This window comes from Tursiops truncatus, chromosome 18, assembly GCF_011762595.2.
Source record: "Tursiops truncatus isolate mTurTru1 chromosome 18, mTurTru1.mat.Y, whole genome shotgun sequence".
Classification (NCBI taxonomy): Eukaryota; Metazoa; Chordata; class Mammalia; order Artiodactyla; family Delphinidae; genus Tursiops; species Tursiops truncatus.
In genome coordinates, this window is record NC_047051.1 from 5,782,364 (window position 1) to 5,806,032 (window position 23,669).

Genomic DNA, 23,669 nt, shown 5'->3' on the forward strand with positions numbered 1-23,669 from the left:
AAAAAAAAAAAAAAAGCACACACCTTACATCACTCTATCCACGATATCCTTTACATATACTGCTTGCAGAAGGAGCGAATCTGACTGGGATTTGTGATCTGATGGCAGAGATTTCTACTCCAAAAGCACTGGTTGCCTCTCCAGTGAATATGTCTGCATTGGTGTATGTTACCAGAGCGTTACGTGGGTTTGACATGAATTGCATCCTGTTTATGAAGAACTGAAAGCAATTAAAGGATGCATTTCATGTTTTAGTAAATTAGGATGCTACCTGTAAACTTAGGAATGCCCTGCATTCCGTCGGGGGGGAAAAGGAACCTTCTGACTGGGTGCAAACTATTAAAGGAAAAACTCAGAAAAATGTAAGTCCGGGATTGAAATCTGGGATGCTTTAAAAACATGTGAAAACAAGCACGTGCTGAACCTACAAGAAAGGTTGGCTGATGGACTTGGTCTGCACAACTTAAAAATACATCAAATTTTCCTCCGAAGTGTTTCTCTTACTCTATCCGTTACTGCCACTAGTTGTAGTTCATTGACAAAGTCACTTTCTTTCTAGCTGACGAGAGCTAAAAGAGCAAAAGACTACAAAGCCCATCAGCTGTGGCAGGGTGTGTGTCATAAAGGGGCAGACAGATGGGCAGTCCGGAGACACTGCTGAACAGGGAGGCTTGTCTCCAGCTGACCGGGGCTCTGCTGAAGCAGGCATAGGAAAAGGCGGGAGCAGCAAGTTAGAAGAGAAAGGACAGTAAGAGAAAAGGAAGGGAACGATCTTCTGTTCATTTCATGTCAGCATATATGTGTAATAGGTTAGAATATTTTCAAAATATACGTGATACACCAAAATCCTGGTTAGAATGTTATGCTTCTCTCCCTTTTTTTTTTTTTTTTTTTGTATTATAGATCAGGGTGGGAAAACACAGAAAATAAGCTTTCCCTCCCAAAATGTTTGCAGGTGGGAATTCGAGAAAGTTCCTCAAACAGACAAGCGATCTGCATTAGGGTTGAAAAGGCAAGGGGTGTGCATGAAAAGAGAAGTTTCATATCCTCATGGTTTGTTCCATATCAGTCACAGACCAATTATCATCTCGGACTCAGAGGGGTAATGGCAGGCTATGGAAAACATCACGATAATAAATCGATTATTGGGCATTAAACTCTTGGACACGTAACATGAACGGCTAATCCCTGAACAGGCCTTGCCTGTGCCAGGCGTGATCCTAAGGGCCTCCGAGCACCTCATGTTGCCTTCCTAACAGTCAGGTGAGGTGGGTGCCCCTGTAACCTCTCCCATCTCTCCATGGAGGGCACTGATGTGGAGGGAGGTCTGATAACTTGCCCATTTTCCAGCGAGTTAAGTGGTAGTGGTGGGGGTGGGGGGTTGCAGAAAGAATCCAGGTTGTGTGGCCCCAGCCTCTGCTCTGAACCACTCTGCCCCTCCTCCTATGCAAACTAAACCATGAGCAAAGGATGGCAGGAACACGGAGGAAGAAGACAGGACACGGGCTCCAATGCCCAGTGTGGCCTGGACGTCCCTAACTCCCTGGGAACCTTAGTTTTTTCTTCCACCAAGTGAGTGTGACCCCGCTGGCATTTCCAGCTCCAACATACTATAATTTTATATTTCCTGGCGATGATACCCAGTTGTCACGGGAGCCGAGACCTGTCACTGATGGACTACATTGAAGATTTAAATCAACAACTTGGGGGAGTGAATGCAAGGGGAGAAGACAGGGAGACACACTACCTCTACGTGATGGGCAGTGCTCGGTGCTGCCTTGGGACAGCCTGCACTCTTCCTCTGAAAGCTCTAAGCTCTCAGGAGCCACTAGAGTTTTCCACGTGGGAAGTTTTTATCCAACTCTCAGACTCAGCACACGCCTAAAGTTACTGCAGCTGGCATGTCACATTTTAGGGCTTTTGTCTTTATTACATTTTACTCTGAATCTTTTTCCTTCTCTACATGCACAATTCACAACATAATATGAAGAAAAATCTCATTTATAGCTTTTTTTTTTTCCCCTAAGAGGTTAAATTTGGATGCCCGTCGGAAGATATGCCTTTTGTTACAAGGACCAGCCCAACTCAAACCAAAGCAAGAGTTCTTAAATGCCTGGCGAGTCAGGTACCCTGCCTGACAGTTCTTCCTTCAGCAAAAATCTGCATTAGTAATTTGTATACACAATAGAATTGGTTTTCCTGACACTTACAGACATTCAAATTTGTGGCAATACATAAAAATGGTCACGATTGTAGTTCTTTCATTATTCACGTAGATTTACGCTCAAGACATTATCCTTTTAGTCCATGTAAGTACACGCAGGGGGATAACGCCTAACACTTACATAGTAAAAAGCTGTTACAGGAAAGTCCGCCGAGAAAGCCCACATGTCTCTAAGATAACTGTTCCAGAGAGAGAAAACAACTCAAAATTCACTTGCAGTAAAAGGCTTGTGAGAGTAGCACTACTCAGTTTTACCTTTTTTAAAGTAACAGTGATGTTGGGTGATGTAACCCGGCAGGGGATGACGACCTCCTTTCCTTCGGTCATATTTACAATTTCCGGGATTTCACTGTGCATCTCTAAGAAAGGTCTACCTGTATCTGAACAAGAAAATGGAAACACATAAACATAAACGATTGTATTAGGAACACGCAGACACTGCAGCTGGCGAGGCAGCACGGGCACCACCAGTTACATCATTCTCCTTTCGTGTAACCCATAAATCCACGTTCTTCTCTCGGAATCTGGTGTTTCTGTTTCTCTAAGAAAACCGAATTCCTTATTCAGGTCTTAGCCTTCCGTCAGGGAGCCCTGATGCCCTACTTTGCAATTGTGACCTGGGGGGTGGGGGGAACAGTAAAGGTGAATATTCTGCATAAACTTCTTTCCACAGCTATGCTAAGTGCCTCAGGAAGCGCCCTCCAGGGCCTTTGTAAGAAGTCAGAGGGGGCCGGGTACAAGGGTCCTCTGTCTTTGGAGCACAGATGACGGCGGATAGCGGCAAGCTGAGGTGTCAAGTTGGAGAGAGGATTAGCATTTGAATGACAGAAGCACATGCCTTCGCCGTTTTCTAGAGCTTAATGGCAGCCTAATAAGATGAGAAGGTCCGAGCTACTTCGGGGGAGGGGGCGGGCTAAAGGCAGGAGAAGCAGTGCGAATACCGCATTTATTTCACGTGCATGTGACATCCGTTTGTTTAGCCTGCACTGCGCATCTACTAACAGCAAAGCAGGCGGAAGTGACACAAAGAGGTCTGGAAAGGGCTTTACCTCATCACCGAGAGACCACCCTTCAAAGTATGGCATTGCCAACTACAGATAATTGGCACTTGCCGTCTACCTTTACAAGGATTGAATCATGAGCCGCCGCAGCTGCTGAACCTCAACACCCCCTGAAAGGAGTTCAGGGTGGAGATCAGGAATGAGGCGCTCCGTGCTCTGGGAAAAACTGGCGGAACAGGTCTTCAGATAGTTAGATATTTTAGGAGCCCAATTTTTGCATCTCCTTGTATCTAGAAAAGCACTAAAATCCTTCAAGGTGACGCCTGCTCCTCGTGACTAGCAGAAACCTTCTGCCAAAAATATGCGCTTGATCGCATGTACTCCCTCTTCACTCCGAAATCACATATACACCGACCTTCTCCCCTATCTCTTTGGAGCTGTTTCTCAGAGCTACCTGAAATGCTGACCCCGGGCTATAGTCTTCATTTTTGCCCCAGATGAAACTTAATTCACAGCTCTCACGTTGTGCATTTGTTTTCAGTCGACAGAATTTTGCCAGTCTCAGGACCACCCGAGCGGCTTCCCTGCGATACCTCTGGAGACCGGAATAAGCATCCTTCCAGAAACATTCTCACGGTGCACTGTGCCCTTGCCCTTGGGACTCCACTGACAACGATCTCTTCAGGAGATACTGTGCTCTCCGCTTCTCCCCTGGCTCCAGCCTTCTATGCCCAGATGGAAAGAAGTCCTGTGAGGACTCTCTGTCTGGACCCTCCCCTGCTTGCTATGGTCTAGGAAGCTCATCCTGGATGCTGAATGGAGGACGAAGTGGAGAAAAACAAGAGTATGAAGGAGGCCACGGCTGCCTGGACTAAATGGGGGCTGCAGACATGGTTATGGATTGAACTTTGTCCTCACCCCCAAAATGATATGTTCTACCCCCCCCCCCACCAGTACTTCAGAATGTGACCTCATTTGGGTCAAATAGGGTCACTGCCAATAGAATTACTTCAGTTAAGTAGGGTGGGCCCCTAATCCAATCTGCCTGGTGTCCATATAAGAAGATGGCCATGTGAGGACAGGCACACAGGGAGAATGCCACGTGGGGACAAAGCAGAAGTGGAGCGATGCAGCTGCAGGTCAAGGATCGCCGGCTGCCAAGGATCGCCACCCCCCGAAGGTAAGGAGAGCCAAAGAAGGATCCCCTACGGGCTTCAGAGTGAGCACGGCCCTGCTGCCATCTTGAGTTTCTAGAATGTGAGACAATAAAGATTTGTAGTTTTAAACCCTCCCCCCCCCCAAAAAAAGTGACAATGCTGTAGCCTGCTGAAGGTGAGAGAGTGTGACATACACTAGAGGGGGCCCTAGAGAGACGGATGCCCTGAGACACAGATCCCTACTGGTCCTCTGGGAAGCCTCGCTGGGCCAGCCCTTCCTGCTTCTACCCTCTCCGCCCCAGCCCATCTCAGCGGCTTTGTCAACGTCCCCAGGACTCTCCTCTTAGAGCACTTATAACACTTCTTCTCTGGCTACACACGGGATGATGAATTCCTAGGAGAGGAAACAGACCATATTCATCTCTGCCTCGTGTGTATTAAGTGAATGAATGAACACATGAATGAATTGCTCTCCAACCCTGTCACTTTACAGATGAGAAAACAGAGGCCTAAACAGGTATAGTGCCTTGTCTCGCTGTGAACAGAGCCAGGCCCAGAGGCCAGTTTCTCCTGAGCGCCAGCCCAGGGCTCCTTCCCTGCCCCCATCCCCTCATCACCGGGCCCGCCTCTCCCCATCATAGGAAGGGCCTTCTTGGCAATTGTCTTTCAGAGATAGGATGATTGTCTCAGTTCCCATGTACTATGTCACAGTACCCAGTGTTGGAGGAATTCTGAGAGGTCGCTCACCGAGGGACAGGGCTGGGTGGGGGCAGGCTTTGGGATGGGCCCAGCATGAGGCTCAGAGTCGGGCTGGATGGGTGGCGGGGAGGCAACAGATCTTAGTTAAGAGCACACATTTTGGAGAATTCCCTGGCGGTCCAGTGGTTAGGACTCTGTGCTTTCACTGCTGCTGAGGGCGCGGGTTCAATCCCTGGTCCGGGAAAGCCGCAAAGTGTGGCCAAAAAAAAAAAAAAAAAAAAGCACACACTTTACAGCCGGGGTTCAAATCCTGGCTCTGTCCCTTCCTAGCTGTGAGACTGTGGGAAAACCGTTTTACCCTCTGTGCCCCATTTGTAACATCTGCCTCAAAGGGTTACTATGAGGCTGACGTGAATTCATACGTGTAAAGTGCTTAGAATTTTACCTGGCAGAGAGTACAATGCTATGTATGTGTTAGCCGTTAATTTTCTTCTTCTTATGAGAGATTTGAACTTAAGGAGAGAGGGCGGTTAGGATATATGGAAATCCTAAATCATACTTATGATCTAAACTATAAAAAGTACAAATCTATATTCATATAATGGCATAGAAAAAAGGCAAAGTGAATACACTAAAATGTTAGCAATGATTATCTTTGAGTGTTACGGGTTGTTATTATTTTCTTATTTATCTTCTGTATTTGTCAGATTTTCCAGAATGCTCATGTATTATTTTATAATAAGATTTTAAATTATTGCATTTAAGTCTCAAATTCTAAAGCACCATCCAGTTTTACTTGAGGAAAACTATACATTTTGTCCCTGATTTAATTCGGTTTTGCCCACTATACTAGAAGGAGGCATTAACTACCACATTTGTAGTTACAGGTCTATTAGGAAGGCTCAGTGGGTGTAGCATCTGGAGAGAGGAAAAGTTAATTATACAGAGACAAAGATTCACTTATCAGCACGAAATTCCTCCCCTGAATAAAATTGCTGAGCTAGACATCCAGGCAGGGACTATTGGGATTTGATCATTCCTTTCCTTCCTCCTGTGAGTCTATATTTTTGTCTCCTTTGTGAGTCCCAAGGTAAACACAAACACCAGGAAATGGTTTAATTCACGTAGCCAAACGGTAAATCCTTCACATTTAATTTACTGTCTCCTTAAGCAACTATTTTCAACAAAGGACACTGGCATAAAAAGTTCCTGCAGGAAACAGGAGACCTCAGTGCAGTCATTTTTAGGCCCATGAATGCCAACCCCAAATGAAAACAGAAGCGGCTAATGCAACGTGCCTTTGAATTTCGTCTTTCCCTTGCTCACTTTGGATCCCTCAAACACTTGAATTTTATGATAGCTACCGGCCTTTAAAAGCCAATTCCAATTTTAGCACTGGGCCCACTGTTCAGAAATATCAGAACTTCAATGATTTGTGTCCGTCCCAGCACAATTCAAAACACATCATCTGTAGCACAGTTAATCGCGGCATTTTAAACCCGCTATGTTTGCAAGGGAGCTTATGCCTGTACATCCACACCCACACACCCACACACAGAATATTCTCCAGGCTTATTAATAGTATATTTCCTCTGCAATTTGTTTCAAGGAAGGGCTAAGAATGAACTTGCCTGACATATTATAATACAAACATTTTTTGTTTTGTAGGACCACAGTTACAGAAGAGGTCAAGGTTCCATTAATATCACCAGTAAAACCACTTACTACTCCCAAAGGACGCATTTGTCTTTGTCACAGAATTAAAAATGACTTCCAAACCCAGCCAGCGCTGCAGAGTGGTTTCCTGAGACCAAATTGGCTGGCTGTCGAAAGAGTGAGGAAGAGCTGCTCCAGAGCTGCGCCGGTGTACCCGCGGTGCAGACACACTGTCACCAGGGACTCATGCCAACACCAGCGACGGGGAGGTCATGCCACCCACCCCTCTCTGAACTCTTAGAACTCAAAGCAGTGACAGGAAACTGGCACAGAATATGAGGTTTTCTCATCCAGTGGGAGTAGCTGGGCTGTCATCCTTCAGGACAACAAGCAGGCTAGGACATAGGGAAAGATCAAACAGGGATCCTTGTTCAGGATGGTATTACGTGTTTTTTCCTTTTAAAATCTGTAATCACTCTGGCACATCAGGGCACGCAGACACAGAGGCCCCAGCAATGCAATCCTCATGCCACTCCATTCCCCAATGGCATCGCCTGGGAGTTCTTCTACTGGGTTTGGAGCAAGTGAATGACCCAAGGATTTGAGGGAGCTTTTCAGACTTGAAGAGAAGTTCGGGAGTAAACATCTTGCTTCCTAGCACTTGTTCATTCCCATGATGTTCATAAACTTTTTCTTGATTTGCGTTCCCTTTAATTTCATTTTCCTTACCTATAAGTCCTGGTCAGAAGGACTCCTAGTTATTTTCAAGGAGGATGTGATTTTAATTTACTGAGGACGAAGCGAAGGAGATAAGAAACTAATTAACCAATCCCACGAAAAGGATTCTACCTGGACACGAGAGTTTTCACAACGCGCAAGTCTTTGCGTTGTGGACCATTCTTAGTGCTCAAGGAGAGTTTGTTGACTGGTGAAATAGTTCATTTGAAATATGAGCCAGAAAAAAAAAAAGAAAGAAAGAAAGGAGACAATTTCTTCTTGACTTTCATTGCCCATCAAAGCTTTTGAGAATTCAAAAAAGAGCTCTGGAGCAACCACAAGAAAGCTGAAATAGCTATACTAATATTATGTAAAATAAACTTTAAAACAAAATATGTTACTAGAGATAAAGAGGGCATTTTGTAATAATGATAGGGTCAATCCAGCAGGAAGATATAATAATTATAAATATATATGCAACTAACAGAGCGCCAAAATACATGAAGGAAAAACTGACAGAATTGAAGAAAATAGAAAAGTCAACAATAGAAGATGAAGATTTCAATAATGGACAGAACAACTAGACAGATGATTGAAAAGGAAATAGAGGACTTGAACAACACATACCCAACTAGACTTAACAGATATAAACAGAACACTCCACCCATCACAGCAGGACATACATTCTTCTCAAGTGCACATGGAACATTCCCCAGGATAAACTACATACTAGGTCATAAAACAAACTTCAATAAATTTAAAAGGATATAAATAACACAAAGTATGTTCTCTAACTACAGTGGAATGAAATTAGAAACGAATAAGTGAAAGAAACTTGAGAAACTCACAAATATTTGGAAATTAAATAACACACTCCTAAGTACCTAATGAATCAAAAAAGAAATCAAAAGGAAAATTAGAAAATACTTTGCGAATGAAAATAAAGACACAACATACCAAAACTTATGGGATGGAGCTAAAACAATGTTTACAGGGAAATTTACAGTGGTATGCCTATGTTGAAAAAGGAGAGAGATTTCAAGTCAATAACTATCTTCTACCTTAGAACTCTAGGTAAGGAACAGCAACCTAAACCTAAAGAAAAGAGAAGGGAGGAAATAATAATAAAGATTAGAGTGGAAATTAGCAAACCAGAGAACAGAAAAAACAATAGAAAAAATTCCATGAAACCAAAAGCTAGTTTTTTGAAAAGACGAACACAATCGACAAACCTTTTGCCAGACAAGCCAAGAGAAAAGACAAACTAATAAAATCAGAAAAGAAACTGTAGATATTACTACAAACATTACTAAAATAAAAAAAAGCATTATAAAGGAATAGTATAATTGCATGCCAATAAATTAGATACCAGATGAAATGGACAAGTTCCTAGAAAGACAAAAACTACTGAAACTAGCTCAGCAAGAAACAACCTGAATATACCTATAAGTAAAGAGATTAAATTAGTAATCAAAACACTGTCTACAAAGAAAAACCCAGGCCCAGATGGCAAGTGAATTCTATCAGACATTTAAAGAACTAATACCAATTCTTCACAAACTTTTCTTAAAAAATAGAAGAGAAGGGAGAACTTCCCAATTCATTTTATGAGGCCAGTATTACCCTGACACCAAAACCAAAGACATCACAAGGAAACTACAGGTCAATATCTTTTATGAATGTGGATGCAAAAAACTCAACAAATTCCTAACAAACTCATTATATATAAAAGAATTATGTACCATAACCAAGTGGAATTTGTTCCAGGAATGCAAGGTTGGTTTAACCTCCAAAAATCAGTGTCATTAATATACCACATCAATACAATAAAAAACAAAACCTACATGATCATTTCACAAGGTGGAGAAAAAGCAGTTGACAAAATCCAAACCCCTTTCATGATAAACACAGTCAACAAACTAGGAATAGAAGGGAACTTCCTCAATCTGATAAAGGGCATACACCAAAAAAACCTAACAGCTAACATCACACTTAATGGTTAAATACTGGATGCTTTCCCCCTAGGATTAGGTACAAGACAAGGTTGTCCACTCTCATCAGTTCTATTCAACATTGCACTAGGGCTTCAATGGCTATAATGGCTATTATGAAAAATGCTGCAATAAACATTCCAGCCAGTGCAATTAGGCAAGAAAAAGAAATAAAGGGCACCCAGATTTGAAAGGAATAAATTTTCTCTATTTTCAAATGACATGATTTGTATATAGAAAATCCTAAGGAATCTACTAAAAAACTATCAATTGGAACTAGTAAACGAGTTCAGCAAGATTTCAGGATTCAAGATCAATAAACAAAAAAGAATTATGTACCTCTATGTACTTGCGATGAACAATCTGAAAATAAAAATTTTAAAATTCGTTTAAAATAGCGTCAAAAAGAATAAAACACTTAGGAATATACTTAACAAAAGAAGTGTGAAACTTATACTTTGAAAACTGCAAAATGTTGTGGAAAGAAATTAAGGCTCTAAAGAATTGGAAAATCTCCAACGTTCGTGAATTGGAAGACTTAATATTGTTAAGACGGCAGTGCTCCTCAAATTTATCTGTAGCTTCCACACAATCCCTATCAGAACGCCAGCTGACTTCTTTGTAGAAATTGACAAGCTGATTCTAAAATTCAGAATTGAAAGGGATCCAGAAGTGCCAAAACAATCTTGAAAAAGAACAAAGTCGGAGGACTTGCTCTTCTCAATTTCAAGAGTTACTACTAAAACTGTAAACAACAATGATTAAGACAGGATGGTACTGGCATAAGGACAGACATATAGATCAGCGGGGTAGACTAAGAGTCCAGAAATAAGCCCACGAGTCCATGGTCAGTTGGTTTTCGACAAGGCTGCCAAGACCATTCAATGGGGAAAGATCTGTCTTTTCAACAAATGGTGCTGGGGCAACTCCACGTGCAAGAAAATAGAATTGGACTTTCACGTCACACCGTATATAAGTATGAACTCGAAATGTATCAAAGGATTACGTTTAAGAGGTAAAACTGTAAAACTCTTAAAAGAAAGCACAGAGGTAAATCTTCATGATCTCAGATTTGGCACCGGATTCTTATATATGATACAAGCAACAAACGAAAGAAACAGATCAACTGGACTTCATCAAAATTTAAAACTTTTGTGCTTCAAAGAATACTATCAAGAAAGTGAATGCCCAGAATGTGAGAAAATATTTGAAACGTATATATCTGATAAGAGATTTGTATCTAGAATATATATTTAAATATCTAGAATACGTTAAAATCTAGACATAGATATATGTATCTTAATACATTTCTCTAAATTATATGTCTAAAGTATAAAATATATAATATATATTTATAATATATAACTATATAAAATATATTTATATTAACAACAAAAAGTTGAAGAACTCTTACAACTCAGTAACAAAGACAACCCAATTAAAAAAACGGAAAAGGGATCTGAATAGACATTTCTTCAGAGAAGATGTACAAATAATCAATGAGCACATGAAAAGACGCTCAGCATCGCAAGCCATCGGGGAAATGCACATCGAATCCACAATGAGATACTGCCTCATATGCACTAGGATGGCTACGACAGAAAGAAATGATAACAATTATGGGTGAGAATTTAGAGAAACTGGAACCCTCCTAAGCTGCTGGTGGGAACGTAAAATGGTACAGCCACTTTTGGAAATCGTTAAGCATACAGTTACCACGTGACCTGGCATTTCCTCCCCTAGGTATCTACCCTAGAGAATAAAAACTTATATACACACAAAAACTTGTATAATGAATGTTTACTGCAACATTATTCATAATAGCCAAAAGACGGAAACAATTCAAATGTCCATCTACTGATCAATGGATAGCTAAAACGTGGGAGACCCGTACAATACAGTGGAATATTATTTGGCAATTTAAAACAATGAAGTGCTGATGAGAACCTGCTGTATAGCACAGGGAACTCCACTCCACTTCGCTGTACAGTAGAAACTAACAACACTGTAAAACAATTATACCCCAATTAAAAAAATAAAGGAAGTGCTGATACATGGTACAGCACAACTGAACCTCAAAACATTATGCTGAGTGAAAGAAGCCAGCACATATATGTGAACACTGGTGATGTGGTAATGGCGACGTATGTCTGTCCGTGTGCTAAAGAAAATTAAACTGTACAATTTAAAAAGCTGAATTGTATGGTATGTGAATGATATCTCAAAAAGCATATTTTGAAAGAAAACAGAACTTTGGGCTCTTTCTCAGAAATGGTGACCCACTGTTTCCTGAGCTGGAACGGTTCCTGAAGATTATCCAGTGCAAACTCCTTACCTTATGGGTCTTTTCAACCTTTCTCTCCCATTCCCGTTTACATTCAAGGAGGCCACTCACCAAAAAAAAATGGAATTTTCTCCTGTGACAAAGTCTTTTTTTTTTTTTTTTTTGCCGTACGCGGGCCTCTCACCGCTGTGGGCTCTATCATTGCAGAGCACAGGCTCCGGACGCGCAGGCTCAGCAGCCATGGCTCACGGGCCCAGCCGCTCCGTGGCATGTGGGATCTTCCCAGACCGGGGCACGAACCCGCGTCCCCCGCATCAGCAGGCGGACTCTCAACCACTGCACCACCAGGGAAGCCCTACAAAGTCATTTTGATTGTAAACATGTAGTTTAGTTCCCCTTGGCAGCCCCAGGTCAGTGGGGAGCACAGTGAAACATCTCTGCCTTTAATCAGCTGGGAGGTTACTACTTGACTGGTGTATCTGAGTATTATAGTCCACACAGTATTTCCTAGTGAGCTATCCCCATTATCAGTCAGATCTTCATCTTGATCAATTAAAGCACCTCAAAAGAAAAGAAAGAAGAAGAGAAAGCTAGGAAGGAAGGGAAGAAGGAAGACAGGGAAGGAGGAAGGATGGACAGACGGATGGATGGACAGACGGACGGACGGACGGACGAAGGAAGGAAATGAAACAGAAATAAAGGAGAAAGGAAAGGAGAAAGCAAGCAGCTCTGACGGACAGCCACAACTCCTTCTCCTACTGCCAAGATTTTGGGTCATGTCCCAAGTTCTATTATTCAGCTCTGCCTCTGAATCATAAAACTGTAAAACTGTTAAGGGACTTGTATGATACCCTAACACTGACTCTCATGTTATACAAGAGGAAACTGAGCCCCAGAGAGAAGGAGAGACCTTCCCACAGCATAGGAATAGTACAAACGGCTGAGCCAAACCTGCATTCAGGTGTCCTGGTCCTAGACCATCCTCTCTCCACCACACCAAAATCCAGCCCTGACCCTCCTGAATGACTCGGGAGTGAAAACTACACCTTCAAATACCCGACCAACGGGATGGAAGGAAGGAAGCGTGGAGGGAAGGAAAGATGGCACTGAGACAGGGATAACATGGGATCTTCTGGCAGGAGATTAGAAATATGAGATGACAGACTGATAAGAAATTCTCACTGTTAACATCAAGCTTGAGTCATTGGACCCTCTGCTTAGCTCTCTCTGCTGTAAGGTGCTGGGGGTTCTTTGGGGGGTCTCTGTGACCACCTCAGGACCAAGAGCAGACAAAGTCCTGTCTTACAGAGCCTAGAGATGGAAGTCCTTCCAAGCGGACCGTCATCCTCCAGTGCGGGGGGGGGGGGGGGGTTCCTGCTCGCTGGGACACAGGTTCTCCTAGAGGGCAGCTGCCCATCAGGAGAACATTCCCTCCAGGGTCATGCACTGTAGGAGTCGGGAACCAGGGTTCTGTTGAGGTCAGGCACTGCACCCTGCGACTCTATTTCCTCTAGAAAATGGGACAGGCACTTTCCTGCCCCCAAACCTGTTATTTGTTATGCATGCACGTGAAATGTCCACGCTGGGAGAAGCACACTGACATCCCTCCGCGGTGGGGGGGGGGGCAGGGGGGAGAGGCAGGGAAGGCAAAGGGGGGCGGGGTAGCCGTATGCGAGGCAGTAGGGCTGGTGGCCGCTGAGAACGTGAGGCCATGTCTGGAAGGGGCAGTCCCTGCTTGCTGCAGACAGCTGTTGCCAAGTGGGAATACAGGCCAGCGTGGCTAGAGTTTCCAGTTTTTAAAGATAAGTAGGAAATCAGATTTTTATGTGAACTCCTCCAATTATTAAATACTGGCAGCGAAAAGCACTACGCCTGCCAATCAAAACGTTTGTCAGCTGCATCTGGTCCGAACACTTCCAGTCTGCAGCCCGGCACTGCCCCCCATGGCCCCCCACACAAAGTTCCAAGGGAGTCGTGGGTGGGGAAGCTCAGCAAGGCTGTGTTGCCAAGAGCAGGCACCTCGGAGTCCACCAAACCTTGACTTGGGAACTTACACAAAGTACCCAAACTTGAATGTGGTATTAAATTTCTTCAACTTTCCTGTAAAAGGAGACTGATAATAGAATTTTTCCCATCGGGTTTCAAGGATGAAATGAGATGCTATATGGTAATGAACCTCAGCTAGGGATCAATAAATGATAGAGATGCACACTAGGCCCTACCCAAATCTCAACAGTGGAAAGGCCCTGGGGCATCAGCTGATCCAACCCCACCAAGTGAGCACCTGTGCTGTGCTTGAAAGCCTAGACACACGGGGAACTCACCACCTCCCAAGACAGGTCGTTCCACTGTCGGATAGCTTTAGATGTTAGACAGTGTTTTCTTACATCGAGCTGAAATCTGCCTGTCTTGACTTCTTTCATTCTTAAATAGTAGCTCTGCCATCTAGGATTATAAAGATGAAGCTTAATCTCTTTCCCACATAGGAAAACTTTGAAGGAGACGATCACACACTCATGTCTCCTATTTTCCCACCTAATTCTTTACTTTTTTAAACATTTCAGTTCCTTTAGTTGTTCCTTGCCAGTGAAAATAAGAAAACCATCAAATTACTTAACACTCACAACCCGGTGGGGCAGGTACCCATTTTACAGATGAGGAAAATGAAGTCTGGGGGACAGGTTAAGGAATTTGCTCAGAATTCCTGTCTTCATTGTCCCTCTTGAAATGTAAACTAAACAGTATGACTAGCACCCCCTTTATTCTGAACCCCGTCTATTTGTTAATGCAGTTCAAGGCTGGGTTCCTTTTCTTGGTGAACGTGGAGTCAACTAGAAGCCTGAAGTCTTTCTCGCATGTGTTGTCTCAGCCGCCACCTCCCACAGCCCGTAGTCCTAGAGTGGTTAGCGGGTTTTGCAAGCCAAATACAGTCCTTTACACTGATTCCTGTCAAATCGCATTTGGTTAATCCCAGGTCACAGTTCTAGTCAGCTGGACATTTTTTTGGACGGTGATTCTGTCACGTGACATGTGCATCTTTGCCCCTGATTTGGCCCCTTTGCTCCGTGTGCCCTTCGTTTCCTCATTAACGCCCAGGAGGCCAGGTGAGACTAATATAAATTTTAAAACCTCATGTTTGGGCTTCCCTGGTGGCGCAGTGGTTGAGAGTCCGCCTGCCGATGCAGGGGACACGGGTTCATGCCCCGGTCTGGGAAGATCCCACATGCCGCGGAGCAGCTGGGCCCGTGAGCCATGGCCGCTGAGCCTGCGCGTCCGGAGCCTGTGCTCCGCAACGGGAGAGGCCACAACAGTGAGAGGCCCGCGTACCGCAAACAAACAAACAAACAAAACAAAACAAAACAAAACTCATGTTTGTTTCACTTAGCAAACACCTCTGAGCACCTCCTACTTGGCTGGAGCCATCAGGGTGAGCAAGACAGGCGGTGCTGTTCCTCACAGAACGGGTGAGGTGAGTGCTACGTGGCGGGGGAGGGGGGGTCAAACCTAGATTGGGGGGCCTGAGGAGAGTCCCAGGACGGGTGATGTTTAACTCAAGACCTGAAAAATAAGTGCGAGAACGCTGGTACTGAAGAGTGAGGGAGGGGTGGGGAGGGGTGGGGTGTACCCGTTAGAGCATCCCTGGTCTAGGCCCCTCTTACTGCTCTCTTCCCATAGTGCTTTACAATATGACTAGTTGTAAACTATTTTATTTGTATCACTAATTGCAGACCCTTGACAGTTAAGGGGATCATCTTTGTACTTCCTCCCCTGCCCAGCGCAGTGCCTGTCACCATGGTAACTACTACTGACTGGTCCCCCTATAAGCGTAGGCACAGCACTAAGGATATTACCTCACCGAATCTCCTGACAAATGCACAACGTACCACTCTTCTGGTTTTACAAATGAGGAAACCGAGGCTCGCAAGATGGTAACAGCAGCAACAGTAGCAGCAGTAACAGGTAAGCAGTGCACACGACACGCCAGACACTAAAACCAAGCACTTTATATGTATAAACTCCTGATGGGAAAGGGGGCTGCTGCCTTCTCCACTGCGTACTAGTTATATGACTAGTTAGATGGGCAGTTACTCAACCTCTCTGTGAAAAGGAGATGAAAATGATAGCGCTGCTTCCTAGGGCTGTTATCAGAATGAAATCATTAACCAATGCAGGTGCCTAGGATAGCACCTAACACACAGTGAGACCTAAGAGTGAACTGTTATTAAGGAATCTGTACAAAGACAAAGCCTTCTCATGTATCAGAACAGGGACTGAATCTAATTTGAACCCTGGATCATGTTTTCTCAAATATAGTTTATTTACATACACACTACTATGTATAAAATAGATAATCAACAAGGACTTACTGTATAGCACAGGGAACTCTACTCAATATTCTGTAATCTAAATGGGAAGAGAATTTGAAAAAGAACAGATATAGGTATAAATGAATCACTTTGCCGTACACCTGAAACTAACATTGTACATCAACTATACTCCGATATAAAATAAAAAACATAATATAGTAATTGATATTTGACGAAGGATGGAAGAGAGGGGCATTGATTGCACTAGTAAGTCACCAATCGTGAATAGCACAGTCAGTTAGCCAAGATGACTGCCAACACAACCCAGCAAAAATGCACTGGATGCCCAAACAACAAATATTTTAAATAGTAAAGGAAAACTAAAGAGTGTCCAAACTGCAAGGATCACGGAGATCAAAACTAGGGCACCTCCTTGTCTCTAGGCGGGGTTGGCATTTCATTACCGTTGTTAGAGAAAGTTACGAAATGTCAGAGACTTAAAGCCTTTTCAGTTTGAGGGGATTTCTCCTGAAAAAGTCCCTTGCTCATTTTTCTTAAAAAAATTACACGAAGGAGATTTTTTAAAAATCCTTAAAAACCATAAAGTTTTGCTGGACAATCTTTCACACTTTCTGTTTGTGGGGCGGAAAATGAGAGGATATGGTCGATTTTATTGGATTTTTATTTGGACTTCACTGCCATCTTGAGATTTCATAATTCTACCTCAGTCACTAATTTTTCCTGGTCTTGGGTTGTGTCCAAGTGGCTCAGTCAAGAGTATGTTCACTCTGATTATTTTTGAGGATTTATGTAGCTGTACTCAATGCCTGGTGACACAGAACAGTGTTACTGCGAGCAAAGCTCAGCTGTGTGGCTCTCGAGAGCCGGCACGCCACATTTTTTTGGTACGGAGCCTAGAGAGTGTCGGGAAACGCTCTCTCTGAAGGAATGACCTGGACATTTAATGGGCAGGTACCACCAAGGGCTAAGGGTGAAATTCCTAGGAACACGCTAGGCGAACACAGGGCTTGAGGCAAGGGCTAAAGAAGACGTGACACTCCCGACTTCCAACAAATCCACCACCACAAGTGGCTTCTGTCCCAACCACATGTAAATGTTTCCTACAATCAAGGTCCCTTGGTGTCTAATGACAAAAATGTCTCTAGAAGGGAAATGTGAAACGCCAGGGCTTGAAGATATCAAGAGTGTCTTCCATCAAATTTTCACGTAGCTGGAAGGAGAATGGATAAGAGTTAAGTCACTCTTCTCTAAACTTTTGCCCTGTGGTCCTAATCAGCTGTTCTCCATCCCCACCCCCGCCCCATGATGGAGAGAACAGATAGTCTCCTTCACGCCTCAGCCTTAGAAGAAGCACAGCACCAGCCTGTAGAGGGGTCTGTTTCCCAAGGAAAACTCCAACCAACCATGTCGTCGGTGTCTATTTTATAATCCTAGCAATATGTGTTTCCTCTTTTTCACAACTTCATCAAAATGCAGAAAAAAAAAAAAAATCCAGCAAAACCTGACCTTGTATTAGATGTTTGATGAAGCTGTATGCAGAGAGGCCAGAGAATTCCTAGGAATTCTTTACAGAGGATCGTTTGAAGTAGAATTCTGCAAATACAGGTCAGCCTCAAACTGCCACCTCTTTAGGAAACCCACCTGGGCTTCCAGACGCGTAATCCAAAGGCTGAGAGTCCAAGCTCTGTTCACCCCAACGTGTTCATCTGTCTCCTGGGCAGATACATCAGGCAATGATGTGAGAAGGATGGCAAACAAGATCTACCACCCAACCTGTCTGCACTGGCTGCTTCCTGGGGGTACAAGGTGTCTAGTACACTTTCTTCTCCACAACTCTGGGCTTCAAGCAGCATCAGGCTTAGTCCCTGAGACCAAAACTCTGGGAAGCCATTCTCACGGGAGTGTTCATGCTAGAGTAAGCAGAGGTTTCAGAAAGTAAGTGGAAGAAGCCATGCATTGAGGATAGAGATGAAGTGAGTACGGGAGGTGAGGGGAGCAGCTTTGCCAATGGGCAGCGGGAGGGGTGACGAGTACCTGTTGAAACTGACTTTTAAAACCAGAGAAGACCCTGGACAGTAACCAAGCAATAACAGATAATATCATAAATTTGCTAAGAAATCCAGACCTAAAGAACTTGGCCAACCTATGGCCAAGTGGTCTATTTTTTAAGACGGTTTCTTTGTTGTTTGTTTTTTTTTCTTCCTACAAAATGTCAACTGTTTTAGCCTGCTTTTCCTCAGAGGAGAATTTTGATGAATGGAAAAAAATAGTTTCTCTTGAAAGTGTCTCCCACAAAAATACAACAATGATGCCACTGAAAATGTTTCAGAGGCTTTGAGAATCTGTTCAGCCTCTCTCTCTCTCCCCATCATGGTTCTGACCTGCATGGAAGGCGGCGTGTTGACAAGGCAGCCAGGGATGCAACTGAAAGCACAGAGACCTCCTCTCACTTTGGGCTGGGGGTCTGACACCCTTCGTGCATCCCTACCTTAGAACTGTTATCACCACCCGGGAAAAAGTGCAGATGGGGAAACTCTGAGTACATCTGCAGATCACTCCTCTTTTCCTCAACGTCCCTGCTTGTTTCATGGCCGTGCTGATTGGACTTGCCACACACTGTGGCAAACTGGGCAACAGGCAACCACTGCTCAGCCGCTACCCAGTGAAGCAGTGCTGCCCCAGCATCCTGGGCACGCCCCGCGGTGCGCCGGACCCGGGTAGGAGTCCAGGGTAGGTGGTGTTGGAGCAGAACGAGCTGCTTCTATTGCGGGGCTCAGTAAGGACCCTTAGAAGCATTCTCTTCAGTCCCTGGAAAGACGCGCTTCTGGGCAATAGCTATTATTTTAAGAAGTTCAACCTGTACCTTTTAAAATCCTCATAGATCTATTGTAAGTCATGGTCCTAGAAAGGAACCAGGGGCCTCCAAACCCTAAGATGCCGCAACTCTGCTCTTCGTACCTTCCACAGAACGGGAGGGCCCTGCGGGCGGCAGGTGTGTGACCCATGTCTACAGACGGACGCCATCTGCTGACTGCAGCTCCTGGGTCACACCTATTTGTGGGAAACCCCATGCCAGGAATGTGAGGAGCGTGTACTGCATAAACCCACACATTTTATGACGGGTTGTAGCCACATCAACTCGAGGAGAGGGGTTATTTCCACCACCACGTTCTCGCCAGGCCTCCGTTTCAGGAGTGGCGTGCAAAATACACCATGGTGCTTACGATTGGTGCTGTTTTCTTAAACACGAAGTACAGAAATGACCTGTCTCAACCTGTTACAATTTTAATAAGTTTACCTGTTTACACTTTAATAAGATTGAAACTTTTAAACTTATGGTACTGAGTTCCACAATAAGAAATACATTTCACTTCAGAACCATTACACACCTACACACACTCATATGTATTTTACATATATGTGAGTATAATGTATATATGTTGCGTATTTTATAAAATGGAAACAAAAGATGTTAAAAGTTCCACTAAATGTTTACCCTTACTTTTTGCAATATACTTGGATATTTTCCATTTTATTCTGTTATTTTGGGGGGGCGGGGCGCAGCTTACGGGATCCTAGTTCCCCAAACACGAATCCAAACCAGGCCCCCCGGCCGTGAAAGCGCGGAGTCCCAACCACTAGACTGCCAGGGAATTCCCCTGCTTAATTTTTTTAAATGCTGATGACAGACCACTAATTTGATTACACAGCCCATTGATGGTTGGGATTTTTAAGAGCCCTGCTCATCTTGGTAAACAGACTGATGTCTCTTTCCCTTGCCACGTGAGCTGGAACGCAGCGATGAAAGAGTGAGTGCCCGAACAAGTTCTGACCCCATCAGGCAGCAACACAAAGCTGTCTGGGATCGGGATTTGTTTCCGTAAGGCCTATCACTCAGAAGAACACCCCGAAACCCATGTAACCTACCATGCCTCAAAAGAAAGAAGACAACGTTGAATTTGAAATTTAAAAGAATGTAGTAACTGTAGAATGTATACTGTCAAAGATGAACAGTTGGTTCATAGTTTGAAATCAATAGCTGAAACTGTAGCATCGCGGAAACAGTCTTAACCTTGGGATCTGACCTGGATTCTCATCCTGGCTTGTCATTTTATTCGCTCTGTCTTGAGCAGGTCACAGCGGCTGTTTTCTCATACATAAAATGGAAGAAATAATACCCAAGTGGTTTATCTCAGAGAGTTATGTAAAAGCCCTTCAGGAAAACCCGATGTGTTGAACAAGCGAGTATGTTGAATCCTTTTCAGAATATCTGCACCTTTAGTATTTTTACTTGTTGGAGATCCCCGAGCCACACAGAGCTTTTTCCCACTAAATACGTTTAGGTGAAGACACAATGATCATTCTCTCCCAGGATATCTGGGTTGTTAGAATTTCTACTACTTTTCAATTACATACGCAATGTGTCTGATCATTTTTCTACCTGAAAGTAAGCTGCTATGCAAATCTCATTCATTTTATACATAAAGGAGAACCAAAGGAAGGGAAATCTGTTGTGAAAATGCTCCAATCCATTTGCTTTAATAGGCGTAGAGAGTAAAACAACCAAGTAAAGAGAAGCAGAAGAGATGAGTTTCTTTTACAGGGACGAACTAGAAGATATCCACTCAACCACAGTGCAGACTCCCATTTTCTTTTCCCTTTTCAATTATAATGCTTCAAGAGAAGACATTATACTTAAAGAGCCCCGAAAGTCTTGGACCTGGAGAGGGGAAGGGTATAGGCTGACTTCAAAGCGTGGGGAACTCAACAGACTAAGTTCAAGGTCTTCTTAACTAAATTAGAGACACTGACAAAGTACTAATTACTTTGGAGATGCCATTAAAATCTCTTCTGGTTAGTTTCCTTACTTTACAGGCAAAACTCATATATTAAAATACTAATTGCAATGAAATCCTCTAACTTAGAAAAGGCTGACCTGGAGCCAATTTCTTGCCTATACCAAAAGGTCAGAAAAGAAATGCAAATGTGTCCCTTTTTCTCTGCAAGGCGGATGAACACTACCTAAGTAGCCCTGGCATTACCATTCAGCTAACATCTTTTTGTTTTGTAATTAGTAAAGCATCGGAGGGGTACTTTTTGTTTTTCCTTATGACCCAGAATTTTGTAGCTATAATCGCTGGGGTACTCCACTCATTTTCCCAAAAGCAATTTTTAAAAAATGTATGTAGCATTTTTCAGTTACTCTCATTCAACAGCCACTTGTCAAGATCAAGCCAAGGGTGGGAACTTCCTGGCAGTCCAGTGGTTAAGACTTCGCCTTCCAGCGCAGGGGGTGCAGGTTCGATCCCTGGTTGGGGAACTAAGATCCCACATGCCTTGCGGCCAAAACACCAAAACAAAGAAAGAGACGCAGTATTGTAACAAATTCCATAAAACTTTAAAAATGGTCCACGTCAAAAAAAATTCTTTAAAAAACAAAAAAGATCAAGCCAAGGGTCTATCAGGAGAGGAAGGTGATTGTCTTAGAATCAGTGTAATTTACTGAGACAAGGCTCTACTCGGCTATGGGACCTGGGACCAGTTGCCCAGGTGCCCCTACAGAACTCAAGTGTCACTTTCCCTCCTCCCTTCCACCACGACCCTCCAGCTCACCAAGGTGGATTGAGTCCCTCCAATCCATCACCTTCTGTCCTTTCCCACAGCTATGACAACGGTGACCTTGGCAGCAGCCCTACCTGGTGTTCCTGCCTCAGTCTTGACCCCTCTGGTCTCCTCCCGCCACTGAGAATCTGAAGGGAAAAATCTGACCACCTTACTCTGTTGCTAACCCTTTTCCGTCGCTCCCCATGTAGCCTCAAGTGAAATGGATTTTAGGCCCTTTGCTTGTAAAACGGAGAGAAGAAAGCTTCACGGGATTGTTGTGAGAATCGAACAGCATAATGTAAATAAAACCATTTGTTTAAATGAAAAGAAACCACGAATGTAAGCAGTTATTATATTAAGGGAAATTTAAACTTACCAGTAATTTAAATCCCAGGTCCCAGAGCCGAGTAGAGCCTTGTCTCAGTAAATTACACTGATTCTAAGACAATCACCTTCCTCTCCTGATATACCCTTGGCTTGATCTTTCTTTTTAAGAACTTTTTTTGATGTGGACCATTTTTAAAGTCTTTATTGAATTTGTTACAATATTGCTTCTGTTTTATGTTTTGGGTTTTTTTAAAGTAAAGTAGTTAAATGTAGTCACTTGAGTAATTAAATTGATAATTTATCTACTTGAGTAAATAAATTGAAATTAATGCATTATGTCAGAGGTTTGGTAGATTTCTACAAGCTGTAATGATAAAGTGGTGATACTGATTTTTCTGTACATTACATATACATATCAGAGGTTATGTCCAAATCAGTGCTCAGGTGGGAACCATCTAAATAACAGTTTGCTTATAATCCACATGCACGGTGTGGTATCACGCAGACAAAGCTAAACAGCCCTGATTCTTTTTCTCAGAACCCTATCAGACTACAGATCTATGCCTTTTCAAAAGAGGTGTCCAATAGCGTTTCTCATCATTACAGAAAACCAAAATGAAACGCCAACACATCTGCAGATGCTTACCAGGGGCAGAAATCGTCCAAACAATAACATGTTCTAAAGTAAACATTCAACAATAATAAATAAGTGATAACCAGTTGACATCTAGTAAGTAGTCACAGCTGTGTATTAGGAACTGGTTGGAGTTATTAGTCCCAGAGACCATCCTGAGTCACAAGAGACCAGACCAGTTTTGCGCCCCTGAATAAAATTAAACCTGTAATGTTGTAAATATCCAATAATAATGGAAGCCTGAGACCAAATCTTCTCAGACACAAAATTAATAAAAGAATGAAAATAGGAAATGCATAAAATGTTAGGATACTTGGAAAAGTTACAGCTGCTGAATGAATTATATCATAGCTAACTTGGCTTTCAGTAAAGTGTGATTATGAGACCAATATCACTCTACCGGGAAACAGACAACAAAATCCGTGTTACTATTCAGAGCAGTGCAGTTACAGGCACCTAGCAAGTGTTCCCTAAATATTTGCTAACCAAGTTAACTGGCAAAGAACACTCAGGTGCTCTCTTATGGTCCCTATTATTGATTCACATATCTTTTGTTATTAGTGCTATTTAAAAGTCACGTCTCATAAAGATTTTCCCAATGAACGCATATAATATGCACGGTATTCCAATAACAATGCCCTATGAAACACAATCAGCACATTTTGATATCCTTCCCTCTCCAAGAACAGTCTTTGAAACAGAGAATTTCCTTCTACCCAACCAAGTTGTGCAGGAGTTTTGAGATACTAGGACTTGTACCTTTATGCTAATGTTTGTGGGCTACTACCAGAGAGCAGACGTGATACATGACACCACGGCCAGTACTCACCACCCCCAGCCTCATACCAGACAGCGAGAATGAGTGATGCTTCTCTTTCCTACTTGGCCAGAAATTCATCCTCACTGTCAATTTCAACAGAGTATTCCACACAGCCCTGTTAATCGCTTCATGTATTCATTTGACAAATATTACCGAATTCTTGCTATGAGCCAGGCGCTGTACCCGGGAGGCACTTTGCAGATAAAAGTAATTAAGGCAGACATGGA

General features: G+C 43.3%; 1 protein-coding gene across 8 annotated transcripts in view; it reads right to left on the reverse strand.

The window, feature by feature from the left end:
* Positions 1-23,669, reverse strand: part of FLT1 (fms related receptor tyrosine kinase 1) — a 172,572-nt gene that overhangs the window by 118,108 nt on the left and 30,795 nt on the right. For all 8 annotated transcript variants that reach the window (XM_073794998.1, XM_073794997.1, XM_073794996.1 and 5 more), the window contains one exon: positions 2,480-2,604. In XM_073794998.1, coding sequence (XP_073651099.1) covers positions 2,480-2,604 — 125 coding nt within the window. The remainder of the gene's footprint in view (positions 1-2,479; positions 2,605-23,669) is intronic.